Raw genomic sequence first — 15,782 nt, 5'->3', positions numbered from 1 at the left:
GTGCTGCGTGGGCATAGTGACATGCCTAATAATTCCAGCCTCCAAAGGCAAAGACAGGTGTTCCCCAGAGCAGGACTGGCCATACTGGAGAATCTGAGTTTGACTGAGACTCTGCCATCATGATTAAGATGGAAGAGTGATTGACAATGATTCCCAAAATCACCCTTGGGCCTCTGTATGCAAATGCACACACATACATGCATGCATACATACATGCATATAGAGTAAAATGGAAAAAGAAAAAAGAGATTAGCTAGAGGAGTATAGTATAATGTACTTACCTAGGATGCGTAAAGCTATTCTCAGCCTGCCTGCCTCCTCCCCCGTCTCTGTCTCTCTATCTGTCTGCCTCTCACATACACACATACACACACAGAAGACAGAAGGTAGGGAAAATTCATCAGAAAAGCCAAATGAGCTCCAGGACTTTGTTACCATCGAAGAGTAAGTCCAGTTCTCTGGCAGGAATGGGTCTCGCTGCTGGGAACACAGAAGTACAGCGAGACAACCTAAGTATTGTGAGGAGCAGTGCCCATCACAAACCTGCTTCTCACATGTCACAGCTGACCTGCAGGTCATCAGTTCTCACCTACCAAAGCTTTCACAAGGAGTTTTTAATCAACCCCAAACTCTCTCTAAGCTCTCCAAAATATAATCCATGCAGAACTCGCTGCCTCCCTCTTTGAAGACCCCATGCTACCTGTGATGTATGGAGCAGGCATGGATATCACAGCTGACTTAAAATGTCAAAGTCTGGCCCAGCTCAGGGTCACTGGCCATTACAATTAAAAAGTGGGACCTTACAATTAAAGTGACAGAGGATGGAAGAAAGATACAGAATGGATGACCCTTTGTCATAGGACAACTTGATAACAGTTATCTGACTCACCTGAAGGATGGTTATGGTTTTCTTCCTTTAAATCCTTTCTTTTCACATGTGTTTCTGGAAATTGTGATTCATAAAACAAATCAGAAGCATTTTTTAAAGTTAAAACAGAATCTTGATGAGTAGTTCTACAGAAATTGCTTTGTTCATCGGATAAAATGTTGGAAGCATGCGGGTTTTCTTGAGCTGGATTTCTGTAGCTTTCTGATGGCAGAAGGGGAGTGGCTAAACTTCCTGGAGTTCTGTGTGTCTGGCTCTGGTCATCAGGCAGCAGCGTACCTTACAGATGGAAACAATGACAGCTGAGACATCCTACAAGACTTTGACTTTTACACAGGAGTGATCCCTCAACCCACAAAATAGTTTCCCAAAATAATGAAAGTATTTTCTCCTCATTAGTACATTGTTTAACAAAACTACCAAATTTCTACTCAAGGTAAACATACTTGAAGGTTAGAGGATATTTTTACTAGATTTTCTACAGAGTGAAGATGGCACAGCTGCAGTACTCCTGACTCGGAAGGCACTACCCCATGCCATCTGTGAAAACACCATGGCAGCTGTCAACTCTGTCCAGGAACAGGCAGGCACAGGAGCAAAACAGTGCAGTGGTACAAACGATCGGGGCTCCATCAGTTGCTATGAGGTGACTAATCACCTCCTTCAAATCAACCCTAAAATTTTGGTATTGTTGGGTAAAGAAATTATTAACCTACTTTTTAGTTTCTAAATGTATGTTACTTTTGTCGATTTTGTTTAAGTCTCAGCCAGACATATGCCTCTAGACATCACTTCTCAGAAGATGGAAGGCATACCACATGCTCTCTCTGCTCTACCAGCCCCTGAAAGCCTGTTGCTTGCCCTGTTCACCTAAACCTGGGATAAAGACGCATGGAGAAGGGTTTAATAAAAGTCACTGCTGCTGGGATGCAGTTCAGTTGGCAGAGTGCTTGCCTAACATGAATTGAGTCTGTGTTTGATCCCAGGACTGCATAAAACCAGACATGTTGGTGCATTCCTATAACCCAGCACACAAGATGAGACAGAAGGATCAGAAATTCAAAGTCATCCTCAGCTATATATGGAGTTTAAGGTCATCCAGGAATATATCCCTGTCTCAAAAAACAAAGTAATCATTGCTGCCTATTATGCATCCACTTCATCCCCAGCCCACATCTAAAATGAGAAAGTCAGTACCCCATAGAATGTCAGCTTCAGCTTCTCGTTATCCCTCCCCCCACACACCCCAGCAGCTAAATATTTTTGAGTGGCAGACATCTAAATGTCTGAATCTAAAAAGTTCTTTGATAAAAATATCCCAGGTAGCCATTTTCAAAGTATGATCTATATATCCCAAAAAATCTTCAAGACCCTCTGAGGAAACTACCAAGTGAAAACTATTTTCATAAATTATCTATCGGTAAAGCAATGGCAAACTAGAAAACTGTCGAACTCTTAGTTCAAAGAAGGACAGCAGTGTTGTGTTAGCACAGTGTTTACTACCTCTGGGCATCACAGTTTACAAGAAACATTTTACCCAGAAATGCTGCAGCCAAGCTCCTTGGTGCCCAAAGATGCTACGCAGGATGCTGAGGGAGCAAAGTCAGCACTTGCCCTACCCAGTGCTGGGTCCCCATGCTAAATACTGAACTGCCAGGCAAAATGTGACCGCTGCTGCCATAGGAGAATGACTGTGAGGGACTAGCTGTTTCTTAATGCATTTCCAGCCTGCTCCCCAGCAGGGAACTGACTCTAATAATACTGTAACCTGGTCAAAAGATCATGGCTGGGAGGTTATAGGCCCCAGGAAATAATCCTACTACTGTTGTTTTGCTAAACGGCTACTGGAAAAAGATCAGTCAATTTTCTTTTCTTTCTTTTTTTTTTTTTTTTTAGAAACAGTTTTTCTCTGTTTAAAAGCCTTAGCTGTCCAGGAACTCACTTTGTAGTAGACCAGGCTGGCCTTGAACTCAGAAAACTGCCTGCCTCTGCCTGCTGAGTGCTAGGATTAAAAGACATGGGCCACCACACAGGAGAATGGGTTTTCTCCAGGCTTGTGGCCCCTAGCTGGCCCCATACTCTTGCATATATAAGAAATACTAATTGAGCCATGAAGGGTGTGTCAGGTACAGTTAGGTGGAGTGTGAGAGTAGATGTCAAAATACATTGTGTCTGTGTGTGTGTGTGTGTGTGTGAGCATAAAATTCTCAAATAATAATAAATTTAAGGCCAGCCTGGTCATCATAAGTTCCAGGCCAGCTGGGGTTATAGAATGACAGCCTGTCTCAAAAATAGATAAGTAAATAAAGGAATATCCTCAAATAATATAAAAAGTTAATTGTATTAAATTTCAAACCTTGAACAAAGGTTTGAACAAATTCATAAGTCATACTACTGCAAAGCAAAATGGGGCTGTGCAACTGAATGCAGACCCGCCTTACTCAGAGAACATCATTCTGATTTACAAGAATGAATGGCAGACAAACCACGATTATTCAAACTTGAATTTTTTTGGCAGACATTTTCTCTAAAAAGAAGGCTGTGACTTCAAAGAAAGCAGCTCACGGTATTTGTTGCTAAAGACATAATTTAGCCTTTCAAGTAAAACTTGTAATTCTGGAAAATGGCTGCCATAGTGAATCTGGTTTGTTTTTGTTTTTTTTTTCTTTTCACGGTGAAACTGGAAGCTTTACAGTACTTCAAGACTTTTAAGATTGAGTATGTGGTCATATTAACACATGTAATCTTTGTTGCTGTTGTTGTTTTGAGATAGTATCTCACTATCCTAGAACTCACTTTGTAGACCAGACTGGCCTTGAACTCACAGAGATCCACCTGCCTCTGCCTCCCAAAGGCTGGAATTAAAGGTGTGAGCCACCACTGCCTGGCTACAGGCACTTTTTGTACTGTGCTATCTGTCAATATTCTGAAGACCTATGTAATTCAATAAATCACTATTTTCTGGATAAGCAACACTTTAAATCATATATTAAAAACAATCTATTCAAAATGTCTAGATAGTCAATTTATTTAAAATGAAGAAAGTTCATTGATATGGTTTTAAATTACATGCAGGAAACAACTACTAAGAAAAAAACATTTCCTTCATAATTATCTGAAAAAGACATTAAAGTACCCTTTTCCCCTAATAACCTAGCCACATAAAAGGCGGACTTTTTTTTCAAATACTTTACTAAAACAGTATCATTCGAGAGACTCGTTGGAGAAGTAGATGAGAATCAGCTGACTTCTTTTCATTTAAAAAAGATGTAGAGTACCACAAGGACATGTGCTCAACTCTGTTCATAGCAGCATCCTTTGTCATAGCAGAACCTGGAAACAACCTAAATGCCCCCGACCACAGAATGGATAAGGAAAATGTACATTTACACAATGGAGTACTACACAGCAGAAAAAAAAAATGACATCTTGAATTTTGTAGGAAAATGGATGGAGCTAGAAAACATTATTTTGAGTGAGGTAACCCAAACCCAGAAAGACAATTATCACATGTACTCACTCATAAGTGGTTATTAAACATAAAGCAAAGAAAACCATCCCAGCACCTACATGGCAGCTCACAACTGTCTGCAAATCCAGTTCCAGGATGCTGGACCCTAGAGTCCAAACACCGAGGAGGAGTCGCCCCCAGAGACCACCTCTCACACCATAGCTGATGCAAAAGCATGAGGATTTTATTAATACTGTCACGACAGGGTCCCTCAGTATTTGGGAAGCCGAGAGACCTCGAATAGCTGATACAGGCTACTTTTAAAGGAGAAGGCCACAGAAGCAAGGGAGGTTGTTCTTTGACTATTACGATTGGCTTACTCGAAAGGGCTATTACCAGTAATTGGCTGGAGAGCTGTGGCCAGATCAGATGAGGGAAGAGGTCATTTTGACCCCGTTTCCCAAGGGACTAAATCAAAACATATGTATATGGTTAATTGCTCAGGAACTGAGTCCACATCTTAAAGGTTATCTTGCCCCAATTTCTGTTAGGTCCTTGGTTCCCAGGGGAGGAGGGTAAGCACTATGGCATGGAGGCTGAGAGGGTTCAGAATTGTCAGAAATGGCTTCAGAATTGTCTTAAAGTTTTACAAGGGGATCTGACACCTTCACACCAATGCACATAAAAATAAAGTTAAATAAATCATAAAAAATTTATTGTAAAAAAAGTGTGGGAGTGACACTATGACCACACTACAATGAATATACGTGTATGAAATGCCATAATGAAACTCTTTAATGAAAAATCGACAAGAAAGCAAAGTAGACCTTGCCACAAAAAAGACAGGGAGGGAGGGAGATAGATTTTGGGTCTTGAGACCTCAAAGTCTGAAAACAAATCCCTATGTTGCTCAATAGTAGAGTGTGTGCTTTGCAGGTACATGGCTCTAGGTCTAACCTCCAGTACCAAAATAAAAATTTTTAAAAATTGAAAATTAAATTAAGAAATTCAGAATCCCATTGTGTCAAAGCTAAGTGTTCCAAACTGTATAGGGCTGGATCTCACATGAGTAACTGCAATCTGCTCCTGTCACTCAATCATCCGTACTTTACAGTAAAATGTGTCATAGCCTGTTATTTGAATCATCTTTTGTGGGGGGAGGGGAAGGGGTTCAAAACAGGTTTTCTCTGTAGCTTTGGAGCATGGTCTGAAATTCACTTTGTAGACCAGGCTGACCTTGAACTCACAGAGATCTACCTGTCTCTGCCTCCAACTACTGGGATTAAAGGCATGTACCTTTATTGTTTATGGATTCTACAAAGCAATTATAAACTATTCAATTATTTTAAGATAAGCTAAGTGTGGTGGTACACTTGGGAGTTCTGCAAGTTTGAAGACAACCTGGTCTACATGGAGTTTCAGGCCAGCCAGGGTTACATAGTAAAACCCCATCCCTGTCCCTGTCTCTTTATCTATTGATAGGTAGGTAGGTAGGTAGGTAGGTAGATGATGACAGATAGATAGATAGATAGATAGATAGATAGATAGATAGATAGATCGATCCACATTTCTTACCCCCCCCCCCACCGCAGCCCTCTTAACCACTCTCACTTGGCATACTTATTTGGCACACTCATTGCCAATGTCTCTTTCTCCGTATTCTCAGTGTCCAGTACTGTATCTGAACAAAACAGGCACTTCCTGGACCTCTAAAATATGTCTCTTATAGGGTAGTGCCAAGAAGCAAACATACTGCTCCAAATCACTTCTTTTAATTTGTGAGACAAGTTATTATCCGTCTTATAGTTTCTATTGCTCTGACCACATCAACTCATATAAAGAAAAACATTTACTTGGGGCTGGCTTATAGTTTCAGAGGTTTAGTTCATTACTGTCATGGAGAGAAGCATGGCAGCATGCAGAGCAGACAGACATGGTGCTGGAGAAGGAGCTGAGAGTTCTACATCTTGATCCGCAGGCAGCAGAAGACTATATGCCACACCGGGCGGAGTTTGAACATATGAGACCTCAAAGCCTATCCCAACAGTGACACACTTCCTCCAACAAGGCCACACCTTTTAATAGTGTCATTCCCTATGGACCAAACATTCAAACATATGAGTCTATGGGGGCCATACCTATTCAAACCACCACCTCTGATAAAAATTTATACAAGTACTGGGACTAGAGAAATGGCTCAGCAGTTAAGAGCACTAACTGCTCTTCAAGAGGACCCCAGTTCAATCCCCAGGACCCACACAGCAGCTAACAACGATCTGTAACTCTAGATAGTTGAAATTCAACACCCTTACATAGACATGCATTCAAGAAAACCACCAATGCACATAAAATAAAAATATTAAATTATTTTTAAAAAACTTACATAAATACTGGGGATATAGCCTAATTGGTAGAGTACCTGCCTAGCAAGCACAAAGTCCTGGGTTCAGTCTCCAACACTGAATAACTGAGCTTGGTAGTACAGACCTGTCATCTCGGCATTTTGGAGGCACAGACAAAATGAAAACTATCCCTGCTACTTGCACCAGGCACACTAATAAGCACTGATGATATGGAATTTGCTTGTCCTCAGTCATGACTGAGGAATGTTTTTGTTACTGCTCCAGGTCAAATTCCAGTGCTGTTTTCTCTGGTAAGTGCCTGATGCTTCCTGTTAACAGACTCAGCACACGAGAAACCACTGCCATCTACTACCCCAGGAAACACACAGCTCTTCAATCAGGAAGAATGGGCTCTACAGTTTTACCATTGTAGCCCTGAAGAGTTTCCATGCACCAGTCAGGAGCTGGACACCAGTAACTCTACATATAACTTAGCTTTTCTTCTCCTAGGTCCCCGCAACCCCCCCCCCAAAACCACTGTCTAGCTGGGGATGTAGCTCAGTGAGCATGTGAGAGGCCCTGGGTTCGGCCCCCAGCACCATGTATACATGAGAATGCCCTCAAGCATGGCACATATACCCCGGATGCTAGAACACCTCTCTGATCCCAGTATTATTACACCGTCATTTCACATTTATCTACCTGACCCTGAAGAAGTCGGAGTTCCCAACCTCTGACAGGCAATGTAGAGATAATCTGCCAAGCAATTATAAAAGGTAAGAAGCATGTGTAACTTTGTCTCATTGTATCAACTGATGGCCACGGATAAGTAAAACATACCTGGAAGCATGTGCTGCCCAGATACCATGATGAGCAGCTTCTCTTGTTCATCCATGAGCCTCTGCAGTTGCTCCAACTGCTGCCTCTTCAGTTGTTCCTGCTTCTTTTGCTGTATTTCTTTCAGCTTTTTAAATGTAAAATCAAAGTAGCATTATACTTCATGACACCCCTTACCATTTATGTTAATTCCTTCATTCTCCCTTCCCAGATCGTCCCTGATATATAAATTCAAAGATAGACCCCCCCCCCAAATAAATAAATCTGCCATAACAACACTAAAATCTAATCTTTTTCCTAAAGGAAACCATATCAGTATCTCAAATAACGAATGGGGAAAACAACTCCTTCGAGTCTTAGAAGTGGATGGGTACACCAGGACATTAACTATTTTTTAATATTTAATCAATCATTTCCAACTTCATGCTTACCAAACAAAGTGGCAATTTAAAAACAGGAATTTGTCTTAACAGCTACATTTTGTATATGTGTATCAAACACATCAGACAGAAAACAAAAATCTGGAATTTGAGGATTCAGAGTAAAGGGAAAACAAGATAACGATAATGCAATGCCTATAACAACACAAAGGAGATCTCAGGCCAAACCCTACCTGTTCCAGTTTTTTAAAAAGCGGGTTTTTATTAGTCACTTCTTTGAGCTCACTTGAAAGATCAGACATAAAGTCATTTTTGTTATCTTCCTGGTATCCAGGAGCATCCTGACATGACACTATTGGTTCCTTTTTAACTAAAGGAAAAACTGCACAGGCTTCGGAGCTTTCTGAGTGTAGTTTGTAAGGTCCTCCAGCCTCCAACTTCTGTTCTTCATGAAATGAATCCTCTTCACTACTAAAGCTGAAGCTGTTTGAGAAACGGGTCGCTTTAACAGGGAAGCTGGTAGAGACATTTGTAATTGCTTGTTTTTCGTCTGCTTCCAAAACAGGAAATCCTCGATTTAATATGACCCCGGCCCGAGAAGGACTGGTCATCCACTGGGTTAGGAAGTCCTGTCCACTGTTTAATTCTGAAGAGGTTGGCATCAGGAACATTTCCGTCTAATAACCCTTTTAAAAACACTGGGAAATCCAGAACACCTGTAAGAAGGAAAGCCAACAAGTGTTCAATAAACTGTCACAAATCCTCCGCCCAAAGTAGCACATCCTCAACCCAGCTCAAAATCAAACATTAGATACGCAGACGACTTTAATGGGGAGTGACAAGTTGGCTTAGTAGTAAAGACACTTGCCACCAAGCCTGATGGCATGAGTTCAATCCCCAGGTCCTACGTGGTAGAAGAGAAGAACTCCTACAAGGTGTCCTCTGAGCTCAGCATTCTCGCACAACACATGCACGAACATGCACAAACACATGCAAACACACACACTATATAAATAAGCATAAAATAAAAAGACTTTAATGAAAAAGCAACTAAGTAATAAACTGGATGATTTTGCCTTCAGAAATCTAATTTGAGTAGATCAGAAACTTCAGGACACTTCTAGCCATTTAATTACTAAGATACACACATGCTAGATCACTTGACTTAAAACTATAGGACCTTAGACACTTTTAAGTTGTTCAGTTACTATAAATAAATAAATAAATAAATAAATAAATAAAATCAAGAAGGCACAGCCAATGTCAGGTAGTATATACTTGTTTCTTTGCCCAGTTGGGGAACTAAACAAAAGACATCACACAAGCACCACCCACAGCTCCACAGGCCTGCTTTGGTACCCCATCCCCATGTGCACAGCTCCTCAGCCACTGGAGTCCTGTCTGTATTCCAGATGACCCTAGCCTCGAGATTTAGCACGGATCTCGGTATTAATGGCATTTTGTTAGCATGTTCGTTCATACTCTACCAAACTGGAGATCCTGAAGAGCCTATACCCTCCACTGCCTAGCTCCATGCAAATAGAAGGAACTTGGTAAATCTGTTTGCTAAAATTGTTAAAAATAAATCAGAACTTTCCATTTAAAATAAATTCAGTACAACAAAGTATTATTTGTACTCATTCAATACAATAAAGATTACATTGGCTCGAGTCATAGGAATTTCCTGTGTGAATCATCAGACTTGATGAGGAACTATGCTACACGGAGAAAATAGACTCCTTCCTTTAATGTCTGATTTTCCTCCATTACCATTTTCTAATTTCATGTTCTATGTTAGGCTCTGGGTACATACAGCTGTTAACAAGGTCTTAAGGTTTCTATTGCTCTGATAAGCACCATGACCAGGGCTAGAGAAATGGCTCAAAGGTTAAGAGCAGTGGCTCTTCTTCCAGAGGTCCTGAGTTTAATTCCCAGCAACTACATGGTGCTTTACAACCATCTGTAATGAGATATGATGCCATCTTCTGGTGTGCAGGCATGAATGCACACAGAAACACTGTATTCATAATAAATAAATTTAAAAAAAAAACAAAAACAAAATAACGCCATGTCTTGAAGGAGAAAAGGGTCTATTTCACCTTACAGCTTGTAAATCCATCACTTAGAGAAGACAGGGCAGGAGCCTGAAGACAGGAGCTGATACAGAAGCTATGGAGTGCTGCTTACTGACGTGCTCAGGTTACCTTTTTTTTTCTTAATTATTTTATTTATTTTACATCCTGACCACAGTTCCCCTCCCTTCTCTCCTCCTAGTCCTCACCCCCACACATTCTTTTGCCCTCCCCTCACTCCTCCGTTTCTATTCAGAAAACAACGGGCTTCCCATTGATATCAACAAAACATGGCATATCAAGTTGCAGTAAGACTGAGCACCTGCCCTCATATTAAGGCTGGACAAGGCAACCCACTATGGAGAATAGGGTGCCAAAAGCTAGCAAAGAGTCAAAAGACGGCCCCTGCTCCCATTGTTAGGAGTCCCACAAAAAGACTAAGCTATACAACTGTCTCATATATGCAGAGGGCCTAAGGCCTAGATCTGTCCCATGCAGGTTCTCTGGTTGTTGGTTCAATCTCTTTGAGCCCCTATGTGCCCAGGTGAGTTGATTCTGTGGGTCTTCTTGTGGTGTCTTTGTCCCCTCTGGTTCCTACAATCCTTCCTCCACCTCTTTCTTTTTTTTTTTTTTTGGATTTTTCGAGACAGGGTTTCTCCGTAGCTTTTGGTTCCTGTCCTGGAACTAGCTCTTGTAGACCAGGCTGGCCTCGAACTCACAGAGATCCGCCTGCCTCTGCCTCCCGAGTGCTGGGATTAAAGGCGTGCGCCACCACCGCCCGGCCCTCCACCTCTTTCATAGGATTCTCTGAGCTCCACATGTTTGGCTGTAGGTCTCTGCATCTGTTTCTACCAGTTGCTGGATGAAGCCTCTCTGATAACAATTAAGATTAGGCTATGCACCCATCTATAGCAGAGTATAGCAGAGTGTGTAGAGTATAGCAGAATGTCATAGGCATCATTACATTGATTTTGTTTATTTTCCCGAGTCATGTTTGGTTCTATCCTAGACCTCTGGGTCCTAGTGATTCAGGCAGTGTCAGAGGTTGGTTCACGCTTGTGGCATGACTCTCAGGTTGGACCAGTCCTTGGTTGGCCATTCCCACAATCTCTGAGTCACTTTTACCCCAGTGCACTATGTGTCTGGGTTGGTGTCCCAGTCCCTCCACTGGAAGTCTTGCCTGGCCACAGGAGAAGGCCAGTTCAGGCTACATATCCCTACTACTAGGGTCTTAGCTAGGGTCATCCTTGTATCCTGGGAGTTTCCCTTGCACTAGGTTTCTATCTTATGCTGAAATGCCCCCTTTTCCAGTCATCTCTTTTAGTACTCTCCCCCTCCATTCCCCAGCCTGATCCCATCCCCACCCGCAGATGCTTAGGGAGGGGAGAGAGTTGGGTATTACAGCCTAGGCAGATGAGAGAGTAAGAAGGTAGAGTGAAAGAGGGAAGGGTGGCCTGGGAGCCTAGGGCCCCTTGGGCATAGGTTTAAGCACTCACACATACATATACACACACAAATATGGTGATAAATTGTTTATGCTATAACAAATAAAGCGTGCAGAGGTAAGTTACTAGTCAGCCATAGAGGCCAGGCAGTGGCGGTACACACCTTTAATCGCAGAACTAGGGAGACTGAGGCAGACAGATCTCTGTTAGTTCAAGGCCACCCTGGGTTACAGGGGAATGTTCCAATCTAAAAGAGAAAGGAAGCCAGGTGGTGATGAAATGGGAGGAGACAGAAGCTCATTACACTCAGTCTGAGGACAGGTCTGAGCATTGGTAGAGGTAAGAACTCTAGTGAGCTGGCTGCTCTGCCTCTCTGATCCTTCAGCTTTCATCCCTGATAGCTGACTACAGGTTTTTATTATTAAGAACAATTAGAATTCGTGCTACAATATACCTTTTTTTGCCCCCAAGCACTGGGTTGGAAAAGACTAAAGACTGCTAATATTCAATATGACAAAACATAATTTTTTCAGTAAATATTCCTTTGATATATAACATATTTTGAAAGTAAAGCAGTTTTCTATCCAAGGTATAAAATGCACAAAAGCCATGACCTAGCAATATTGCCTCTAGACATTATGTACCACTGTTATATTGGCACAAGATCACATTTGCAATAAACTGAAAGTAAGCCAGGTATTGTAACCCACACCTGTTATGCCAGCACTGAAGAGACTACGGCAGAGGGAGTCCAGGCCAACCTGGTATACAGATGAGACCCTGCCTCAAGATGTAGCTTTGTGATGTTTGTTTACCATGTGAGACCTGGATTCAGTATTCCACACTAAAATAAACAAGCCAAGTGTAGTAGCCCACATCTATAACTCCAGCACTTAGGAAGCTGAGGCAAGTAGATTACCATGAGTTCCAGAGCAAACTAGCTTACATCATGAATTCCAGGCTGGCTGCCACACAGAGTAAGACCCTGTCTCAAAAAACCACACAAGGGGTTGCAAAGAGGGCTCAGTGGGTAAGAGTTCTTCCTGCTCTCCCATAAAACCCAAGTTCAGTTCCTTGCAGCCACATGGGAGCTCCACCTGTAGCTCCAGCTGCAAGGAATCTGATGCCCATTTCTGACCTGCCAGCACTTGAATTCATAGGGCACACACACACATAAATAAAAACAAAAACCTCTAAAAACTAGCCAAGATATACTGTTAATCATAATAGTCAGAGCAATGTGTATTATAAGAAATATAGACAGGGGAAAAAAAAACAGAAAGAAATATAGACGATGGGCTGGAGAAATGGCTCTGTGGTTAAGAGCACTGCCTGCTCTTCCAGGGGTCCTGAGTTCAATTCCCGGCAACCACATGGTGGCCCACAACCATCTGTAATGAGATCTGGTGCCCTCTTCTGGCCTGCAGGCATACATGCAGACAGAATATTGTATACATAATAAATAAATAAATATTAAAAAAAAAAAGAAAAGAAATATAGACGAGGCTGAAGAGGTGGCTCAATGGTTAAGAGCACTTACTGCTCTTATAGAGGATGTTCAAGTTCCAGAACCTATCTGGTCACTCAAGGCCATCCAAAACTCCAGTTCCAGGGAATTTCACACCCTCCTCTGACCTGTGAGGGCACTACACACACAGTGGAGCACATACATGAAATTCACCTGTGAGGGGAAAACAATCGAGTTATAAAAATCAGAACGGTGGTTACCCAGGGTGCTGGTTAGTGTTTGTCAACTCAACACAACTAGAGTCACTTGGGAAAAGGAACCTCACCTGAGGAACTGGCCTCTAGGCAAGTCCTTGGGGGCACTGTCTCGATTAGGAACTGATGTGGGAGGGCCCAGTCACTGTGGGTAATGACACTCCTGAGCAGGTGATTCTGGGTGATGTAAGAAAGCAAGCTATGCCACGAGCCAGTAAGCAATACTCTTCCATGGTCTCTGTTTCAGTTCCTACCTCGATTGAGCCCCTTCCCTGCTTCTCCGAATGATAGGCGTAACTTGTAAGCTGAAATAAGGTCTTTCGTCCCCAAGTTGGTCAGTGTTTTGTCACAGCATAGGGAACCAAACTAGAACACCGAGAAAGACAGGGATTGGTTCTTCTTGGGAAAGGGCTTCTGCCTTCAGGGAGTACAGCCACTATGTGACACACTTAATGGGTAAGGAAATGTGGTACATTTACACGATGGAGTACTACACAGCAGAAAAAAATGACTGACGACATCTTGAATTTTGGAGGAAAATGGATGGAGCTAGGAAACATCATATTGAGTGGTAACCCAGACCCAGAAAGACAACTATCACATGTACTCACTCATACGTGCTTTTTAAACATAAAGGAAAGAAAACCAGCCTACAAATCACAACCCCAGAGAACCTAGACAACAATGAGGACCCTAAGAGAGACATACAGGGATCTAATCTACATGAGAAGTAGAAAAAGACAAGATGTTCTGAGTAAATTGGGAGCATGGGGACTATGGGAGAGAGTAGCAGGGAGGGGAGCAGAGAAAAATGTAGAGTTCAATAAAATCAATTTAAAAAAAGGAGTAGCATACATTAACTGGCTGTCTGTAACCAGTATATAGAATGGTAATTTCTTGTAAATCTATTGTAAGAACACTAATCCTAATTTTCCTTACGTTAGGAAACTACCTAAAAAGGTACGGTGGGGATTTTTCAGTCAACCTTGGTAAAATTTCAACATCCTTAGTAAGAATTTTTTTTAAATCCAGACTTGGGGGCTCACACATGGGATCCCAGCACAGAAGCAGGAAGCTGGTAATCAGTGTGAAGGCAGTATGGCTACATGGCAAGGTCCAGAAGACAGTGTGAGTTAATGTAAGGAACTGTCTTAGAAAAAAAAGCCAGAAGTGGGGAGAGGGCTCAAAGTGGGAAAAGTGCTTACGGCACTGACCTGGTGCTGGAACCCCAGGTGAAGGAAGATGCCAACTCCATGAAAATGTACCCTCACCTCCAACATGCATGAAACCAACACAAATCCTAAACACGGTAATAATATTTTAAAATAGTAATCTTTAAATGAATAAGAAAAGTCTAAATTTATAAAGTAAACAAACTGCAGTCACTCTAATGTGAAAACCACCACTTCCCTACTAGACTACAAAAGTGTAATGTTGGTTTAAGACAGCATCTTAACACTGTCTTTACACGTGCGCGCACACACACACACCTTTTGTTAAGCCCGATAACTTTGTACCTTTGCAACAATTCCATTATTATGATCCTAAAAATGCACATACTGCCATTTTGAAGTATAGAAATACTGATCTGCAGTCGGGCATTGGTGACGTGTGCACACCTGAATGCAGCGTTCGAGCTGGAGGCCGGCTTGGACTACATAGCAAGCCCTTGTCTCAAGAACGCCAAAAATGTTCCCCCTAAATCTGCTTCTTTTTTTTTTCCATTTTTTTATTGAGAAAAGGAGAAAAAAAAAAAAAAACAAGTTTCCACCTCCTCCCAGCCTCCCATTTCCCTCCCCCTCCTCCCACCCTTCTCCCCCTAAATCTGCTTCTTATGACTAAATCGAAGGCCTTGGTAAACCACAAATAATAGAATGTCTAGAACAGTATATTATGTAGACTCAGACATTAAAATCTGAAGTACAATGGCATCTGCTCATGACGCTGTAGACATTACCGTAAATTAACTACACACTGATAAAGCTGTCTTTAAAAATCTTTTTTTTAAAAAAAAATCTAAAGTTTTGACATCTTTAAAGTTAGATCGGGACAAAACATAAAATATCCAAACAGGAGGCGGAGGAAGATACGAGGGGACAATTCAGACCCTGAAAACTTTTGGCTGACAGGTCCGCCTCCCCTGACACACTACTAACTCCTTGAAAGCAACAAAGCTTTTGGAGAAGGCCTGATGGACTACAGCAAGCGGCGCCACTGCACCCGGCTCGGCGAGACAGCGTCCCCGGCGCGCGTCACCGAGCTTCTCGTCCACCTCACCCGAGACAGAAACCCCCACCACCCTCCCTTGAGTGGCGACCTCCAGGGTCCTCGAAGGAACAAAGCGGACTTACAAGCCCCGGAACCACCGCCGCCCGCCAGGCGCCCAGCCCTCCGCGCCTCGCCAGCCCGAAGCCCGAGCTGGCCTCTCAGGACCCGGGCGACGGAAGGGTTCTTTCGCTCCTCTTGCCCACCAGTTACCGTTCCACGAAGACCCAGCCGTTCAGACCACTCCAACCAGTGACACAGTCACCATCGAGTAGCCGCGGCATTTACGAATGAGCCGCCACAACCACCGCGGCGGCCAGAGCCCTGCCTCCTGGACAGGCCCCGCCCAGCCCTGCTCCGATGACTCTTGGGAAGTATAGTT

General features: G+C 42.6%; 1 protein-coding gene across 1 annotated transcript in view; it reads right to left on the bottom strand.

The window, feature by feature from the left end:
• The window catches only part of Cenpj (centromere protein J), a 42,708-nt gene extending 27,014 nt beyond the window's left edge, over window positions 1-15,694 (bottom strand). The window contains exons 1-4 of the mRNA XM_041634217.1: window positions 15,487-15,694; window positions 8,130-8,612; window positions 7,520-7,643; window positions 890-1,165 (exon numbers count right to left, since the gene is read on the bottom strand). Of these exons, the coding sequence (XP_041490151.1) occupies window positions 890-1,165; window positions 7,520-7,643; window positions 8,130-8,567 (838 nt within the window). The 5' untranslated portion in view covers window positions 8,568-8,612; window positions 15,487-15,694. The remainder of the gene's footprint in view (window positions 1-889; window positions 1,166-7,519; window positions 7,644-8,129; window positions 8,613-15,486) is intronic.
• Window positions 15,695-15,782: the final 88 nt, after the last annotated feature.

Source organism: Microtus oregoni, unplaced genomic scaffold (assembly GCF_018167655.1).
Source record: "Microtus oregoni isolate MIOR12 unplaced genomic scaffold, Mior012 000045F_ref0000178, whole genome shotgun sequence".
NCBI lineage: Eukaryota > Metazoa > Chordata > Mammalia > Rodentia > Cricetidae > Microtus > Microtus oregoni.
The sequence above is the reverse complement of the archived record's forward strand: the minus strand, read 5'-3'. Positions and strand labels throughout refer to the sequence as shown.